The sequence below is a fragment of the Pygocentrus nattereri genome, chromosome 22 (assembly GCF_015220715.1).
Source record: "Pygocentrus nattereri isolate fPygNat1 chromosome 22, fPygNat1.pri, whole genome shotgun sequence".
In the NCBI taxonomy this organism is placed as follows: domain Eukaryota; kingdom Metazoa; phylum Chordata; class Actinopteri; order Characiformes; family Serrasalmidae; genus Pygocentrus; species Pygocentrus nattereri.
Window position 1 is genome coordinate 6,492,634 of NC_051232.1, and position 7,500 is coordinate 6,500,133.

Below are 7,500 nucleotides of genomic sequence, written 5' to 3' on the forward strand. Positions count from 1 at the left end.
TGTGTGTGTGTGTGTGTGTGTGTGTGTGTGTGTGTGTGTGTGCGTGTGTGTGTGTGTGGATGTCTTATTCCTCCTGTTGTGTCTTAAGTCCTGCTTGGGTGGGTGTGTGTCCTGCTCTGGCTGTGTAAAGGGGGCCGGTCACTGCGTGTTTCAGTAGTAAAGGTAAAGCCGCTCAGTGAAATGTTGGATTCCACATCACGTTCCCGTAAGTGTCTTCCTGTTAAACGATGCTGATCAGGCCAGACACTTTTCCAGACTTTTGTTTTGAAAGTCTTTTGGCCCAAGTGTGTCCAACATTTTGGCCCAAGGGTGTTTAAAGGGGGACTGTTTTCAAAGTGGTGGCGATAGGAACCAGACGTCAGAGAAAGCTAGTACATTACATGGTTATGAATGCACTTCCATTGTTTAACCATAGTTTATTTTTTCAGTTCCGTTCATGGTGGAGGGCTACATGCAGTGGGGTGCGAGGCCAAATGCTCCCCAACGAAAATTCATTTTTCTGTACTTTTCCATCATCAATATTCCATATAAAGCTCAGAAGACTAGTACAGGTTCACTGGTGGTTTGGGACAGTAAATATAACACATTATATTATATTATATTATATTATATTATATTATATTATATTATATCTGTGTTGTAGTCATGGCGACTCCTGGTTCACCAGCCACCACTGTAAAGACATCTGAACCATTTCACACCAAACCACTCAGAATCTCTCTGTTTACATCTCAGCCACTAAATTCCACAGGATTTTTGGAAAATGCGTGGAATTCCCCAAAGAGGTCCATATCAGAGGATAGAATCCGTGGCCTGTGGCATTCAGTGGTTTTGTTTGTTAGCCTGTTAGCATGTTTGCAGCTATAGCTGAGTAATGAAGGTGGTGAACTCCGCACTGCATGAACTCGAGTGAGTCACAGGGTTGGGAAGTGTGTGTGTGTGTGTGTGTGTGTGTGTGTGTGTGTGTGTGTGTGTGTGTGTGTGTGTGTGTGTGTGTGTGTAGGAAGAGGAACTCAGTACTGATTCAGAGTAATATTTATCCAAAACAAGGCGACTTCTTGGTTTTCCAAGCCAATGAAAACATGAAAATGGAATGCAGGTCAATATTTTCAGCCTAATTCATCTGTAAAAGTAATAAAAGTAATGTTTTCCAGTCCTGTCTCATCATTACATTGCTTGGAGAGGAATGTTAAAGGCGGATTCCCGATATTTTTTCCAAAACTTTACTTATTTGAAATGTAAACTATCATTCATAGAGGTTGGGTGTGAAGTAGCAAACTTGCCTTTACAGCAGGTCTTATTTGCTTAGGAACCAAAGCCTCTCTAGAATCAAGCATTTCACCCCTAAGCACTCTGAATGACTTTGTTTACATTTAATAGTGCAGAAAATATTCGACAAATCCAGAAAATTCCCCGTTAAAACCACATTTGGGCCAGAGGTTATGGGCCACCTTTGGGTTTCCACACATGCTTTTAACAATACAATTTTGCCCTTCAGATACTTTGATGGACGTGAAGCTGAGTGTTGAAGCCAACTAAACCCAGAGCGTTAGCACAGATGCTAACAGAACAGGCATTTTTTTCTTATGGAATTGAAACGTAACAGTGGAAAAATGCACATTTCGCCAGAAGGCGAGTTTCTATGGACGGGCACTGTGTGTAAACACACTGGAACACCCTGCTGATCTTCCTGGAGCATTCAAATCAGTCCGTCTCCGTCCTTTGATGCTCTCAGTTGATATGGATTTGATTGGAGGCCTTTTGATCTGTGAACTGCAGGCCTTCAAAATATGATGTGATTTCATTTACAGTCTGCTTGGAACTTGTTAACAAAAGCTGGTTTCTCAGATAACCGTTAACCAGAGCAATACACTTGTCTGTGAATCACCTTTTACACCGGTAACGTGCACATGAAGCGCAAACATGCGCTTTGGGGCTATTTCATTAACAGCGTCTAGAACCAATACAAAAACTCAGTATTATTATTACGTATGTAATCTAACTGCTGTATTTGGAGTTGCAGCAGCAGTAAACCTTGCTAGGTTCCACAGTTTGTCGGACTAATAAGGGAAAAAACAGCCGATCAAAACCTCTTTCAAACAGTCAGCGCTATTTATAAAGACAACTGCAGGTTATATTCCCTCATTCATTACTGATTTGCTGTCTTCTTGTTTTTGCAGAGAGAAGAAGCTCTGAAGCAGAAGAAAGACATTTCGTTTCAGCTGAAAAACCTACGAGAGGAACTCGGTAAGAAAAGTCATTCTACTTCTCTTATATAACAGCGAAAGAACAAAGAATGATCAATAATAATCACAAAGTCAGTTTAAGGGGAAATCAAAATTTCTGCTTAATTAAATGGTTATGATGCAAAGTCGTCCAGGGTGGTTTGGTGTGAAATGCTCTATTGTGGGGGAACTCAGTGGTGGTGATAGGAACCAGACGTCCTCCTCTAAAAGCTCCCTCACAGAAAGTTAGTCATAAAATAGTTATGAATATGACATATTATAACCATTTCATGTTGAAACGATGATGAGATTTTGGCCTAAAATGCCACTCTGACTGACTTCGTTTACATCTCAAGCAGTAAATTATGGAGAATAGTTGAAGCTGTTTTATTAAGAAACCGGAGTCTAATGTTGTCATAACAATATCGTTATTTATTTTATTTAGCATGAATCCCTTCAAATCTCAGACTGAAAGGCTTACTATTCAGTAACTACAGGGACTTCGATGCAAACTGGTTGCGCTATTCTTAGTGTTGTGTTATGTGTTATGGCCCATTGGCCGTTTAAGGGGTTAACCATCCTGGTCCTACTACAATGTTGAGCGTCATGAGGGATCAGGATACACTGAGCTGTTACCCATGTACAGTGATTAGTATCATATCATGAGCTGGATATTGACAGCCTGCTCTGTCTCTGCCTGAAGGCCTTCCAGTGGTGTGTTTTCATGTAAAGTAGTCGGAGCTGACCAGCTCAAATCATAACGTCTGCTTTAGTGACACAGGCTGGCTTTTGTTCCATGGTGTGTGTTTCTACTAGATCACACACACACACACACACACACAAGCACACACACACACACACACACAAGCACACACACACACACACACAAGCGCACACACACATACACACACACACACACACACACACACACACAAGCGCACACACACACACACACAAGCACACACACACGTGCACATAGAGAGGCGGTTAAATGTCTGCAGGGTAAAACAATACATTTGAAGTGAAACCTGCCAAAGTAAGCGTGTGTGTGCACGTCCGTGTGCACGTCTGTGTGATCTGGTGAAAACAAAACGTCACAGTTAGATCAGAGCCTTCACTGAACAGACACACACACACACACACACACACACACACACACACGTGCCAATGTCTTCAGTGTGATAAGAATGTGCTGCATGTTGTGTTTAATTAGTTTGGCCAACATCCCCCCTTCACACACCCGCTCCTTGACCTGTGTGTGTGTGCGTGTGTGTGCGTGTGTGTGTGTGTGTGTGTGTGTGTGTGTGTGTGTGTGTGTGTGTGTGTGTGTGTGTGTGTGAGAGAGAGAGAGAGAAGGAATGTTGCACGTGCTGTTCTCTCCTCTCTCTGAGCTCAGGGGTCCCCGAGCTCTAACGCCCTGCCTCTGCCTCACTTCTACACAGTTTTCCAGCCTCTCAGTCGTGTGTGATCCTCCCTGCTCGCACCGTCGGCTCGATTAAAACAGCGTCACTCTTAGCAGCAGTGAGGCACTTACACAGCAACGCTTTGACAGAAACATGTTTAAAGGCCCCTCGTAAACCCCTCATTTGGTCGTGACGTGTGAGGTTGTTTAGGTTAAAGCAAAGTGGCAAAAGAAAGACTTTTATTATTATCATTATTATTTGTTTATTTATTTATTTAATTTTTTAAGTTTGTTGGAAAAGTGCTGTGTAAGTAACATATTTACCTAATTGTGTTTAAATAAATGTTATTTCTGGTTTTCTGATGTGCTCGGTAGAGCTCTGTACATCACTTATTCATGTTTAACACAGTTTATACACTGTTATAAACATGTATACACATATATACACCATTTATACACTGTTATAAACATGTATACACATATATACACCATTTATACACTGTTATAATCATGTATACACATATAGACACCGTTTATACACTGTTAAAGTTCTCTTCAACTGATCCGATTCTCTGTTAACTTGTTTTGTGAAATGTAGGCCGGTTTAGTTTCTGGACGATGATGTCACTCCTGTCCTGCCCAAACACCTCATAAAGCCCAAACCCGCACTGTCGGTCAGCAGCTGCTGCAGCAACTGCTCTCCATTAACCCGGCTTTAATCTGTCAGGCCTGATATTCCTTAACTAATGCGTGCATGTTGGGAAGGTGATGACTGTATAATGAGGAATTCAGAGCAACCAGGACCAAAAATAATCTCTATCCACATGTCTATGTATATGTTGCTGCTACTGGAACAAAACCTCGTATCTCCAGAATGGTGACTTCACAGGAGAAGGAAAAACCTTTTTGAATGGAAGTCAATGGAACCAGAATTTTCTTTTGTTTTTCGGTCCATTCGTCATGAAACTTACACACGACGTAAAGAAGGCATTGTCAAATTATGTCAAAAACTGTAAAAGGACAAAAACGGAGATAAAAGGTTTTGTCCCGACAGCAGTGACTATCATCTGCTCCTGGAAAAATGAGATTTTACTGATTTTCCAAGTGAAAATCTTAAATAACATTTTCTGAAAGTTTTAGTGCATTGAGTGTATTTGCCTTAAGCGAACAGCTCAAATTTAGTTCATTTTTACGTTAAAAACATACACTACTAGATGTTCCATAACTTTTGCACAGGCAACACATTTTATTTTGATGTACTATTTTAAATATATTTATATATCGTTGCTGTATATTTCTCCATTTACTTCCATTAGAAGTTGAGAATGGTTTTCCTTCTCTTGTAAAGTTACCTTTTTGGAGACACAAAGTTTTGTAGTGTAAAATTACTTCTGGTTCCATTGACTTACATTGACTTAAAAGTAAAGCATGTTTTTTCCTGCTCCTGTAAACTCACCATTTTGGAGATACAAGGTTTTGCTCCAACAGATAATATATATATATAGTGCTGTATTTATTTTTCTTTATTTTCTAAATTTAATTTAATTTAAAAATAAAAAGTCATTTTTTAATGAAGAGACTTTTTGTGAAATACTGCCACTATCTGTATGTCATATTTTTATACATGCGCTGTGAGCCACATTTTCTTATAATTGATACAGTAAATTGAATATTAACATAGTAATATTCAATGTGCAAATCCTCCAGCCATATTCAGTGTGTTTTTTAAAAATGATTTACACCTCTGACTCTTGTTCTTATTGTTGTTGTTGTATTTATTAAACTCTGTCTCTCTGTTTTCCTCTCAGCTAACTCCGTGTCATGCTGTGAGCGTCTGCAGAAGGAGAAGGAGGAGGTGTGTGTCGCGTTGGAGGCAGCGGTCTTGAAGCTCCAGCAGCAGCACCAGGATGAGCTGACTCAGCTGGAGGAGACGCTCAGGGACTTCTACTCAGCAGAATGGGACAAAACCCACCAAGCCTACCAGGAGGAGGCTGACAAGTGCAGGGCGTTCATGCAGCAGCAGGTGGGACACGTCCCGAATCAGCACATACTGCTGAACATATGGAACATGTTCATCATAATGGCTTTAGGTTTTATGAAATCTGTTAATTACATTCCTTTCAGATTTTAATAACATTTTATAGATTTCATTGAACTAATTAGCCCAAATTGTGTCTACAGAGGATCAGCTGAAGTCCTTTGTGAGAAGTCCACTTAATGCCTTAGCAATTGAATGCAATTTGCAGTCAGTGGGGTCCTCTACTTGAATGGGAGAGACCTATAAATGCACAAAGCTCAAATTGATAGCTACATTGACATTTCACTCATTGATATAATCTGCATAAACAGTTTATAGCACACACACACAATCAGGTTGTATCAGTTACTATCTATGCTCATATACCCAAAAAGAGGGGAATGTTCCCCTCATACACCTTTACCAAAAAGTGTAAAGTCCCCAGATCATGGCCCAAACAAACTCCTCTGTCACAGGGCAAAGATCCCAGATTGTGGCCCAGTCAAACTCTTCTGTTGCAGTGCAAAGATCATGGCCCAGTGAAAGTCCACTGTCTTGGTGCAAAGATCTCAGCCAAGTCAAAATCCACTCTCATGGTGCAAACATCACGCCCCAGGCAAAATCCACTGTCATAGTCCAAACATCACGGCCCAGTCAAAATCCACTGTCTTGGTGCAAACATCACGGCCCAGACAAAATCCACTGTCATGGTTCAAACATCATGGCCCAGTCAAAATCCACTGTCATGGTTCAAACATCATGGCCCAGTCAAAATCCACTGTTGTGGTGCAAACATCACGCCCCAGTCAAAATCCACTGTCTTGGTGCAAACATCATGGCCCAGTCAAAATCCACTGTCATGGTTCAAACATCATGGCCCAGTCAAAATCCACTGTCATGGTTGAAACATCATGGCCCAGTCAAAATCCACTTTCATGGTTCAAACATCATGGCCCAGTCAAAATCCACTGTCATGGTTCAAACATCATGGCCCAGTCAAAATCCACTTTCATGGTTCAAACATTATGGCCCAGTCTAAATCTACTGTCGTGGGGCAAAGTACCCAGATCATGGCCCCGTCAATCTCCACTATTGCAGTGCAACGATCGTGGCCCAATCAAACTTCTCTGTCACAGTGCAAAGATTACTGCCCATTCAAAATCCACTGCCGTGGTGTAAAGTCCCCATATTGTGGCCCAGTCAAACTCTACTGTCATGGTGTAGTGTCACGGTGTGGTCTAAAGTCCCCAGCTGGCAGTATAGCTAACAGCTTATTATTATTATTATTATTATCATTATTATTGTTATTATTATTATTACTTATGTGGTTCAGTCATGGTGGATTCATTTTTACTACAGACTTCAAACTCCTCTGACGTGGTACTAAATCCACAGCTTGTGTCACTTTTGACTAACAGCTGTAAATGATTATCCTGTGTGGTTCAGACGTGGTGGATTGGTTTGCCGTAATGTCAGACTGCATGTCTTTGTGGGTAGGCAGAGATATCACTAGAGATAATGAGTTACCCAGAGTGCAGTGAAGTTCTCACTGTCACACAGGGTGCTTGTTAAAGCAGGCGAAGACGTATCGTGGTTGTCAAGGCATCGTCTGCAGTTTTACACACTGTTTTTGATGTTGATTAGTTTATGGAGCGCTTATATAGACTGTTACGTAACGAGACTGTTGAACTGTGTACTGTAGTCTGGTCTGTTCGAGCCTGTGACCCACAACAGTTCAACTTTCAAACTTCAGCTGTGATTAAAAAAGGCTCTTAACCTTTAGTGGTCTATAGAATTATTATCCACCCAATGAATAACATTTACATATGATTTACATTCTATGTTTACTATATTAA

General features: G+C 40.9%; 1 protein-coding gene across 1 annotated transcript in view; it reads left to right on the plus strand.

Annotated features, from left to right (window-relative positions):
* Positions 1-7,500, plus strand: part of mtus1b (microtubule associated tumor suppressor 1b) — an 83,217-nt gene that overhangs the window by 68,936 nt on the left and 6,781 nt on the right. Inside the window, exons 8-9 of the mRNA XM_037532830.1 lie at positions 2,181-2,247; positions 5,436-5,650. Of these exons, the coding sequence (XP_037388727.1) occupies positions 2,181-2,247; positions 5,436-5,650 (282 nt within the window). The remainder of the gene's footprint in view (positions 1-2,180; positions 2,248-5,435; positions 5,651-7,500) is intronic.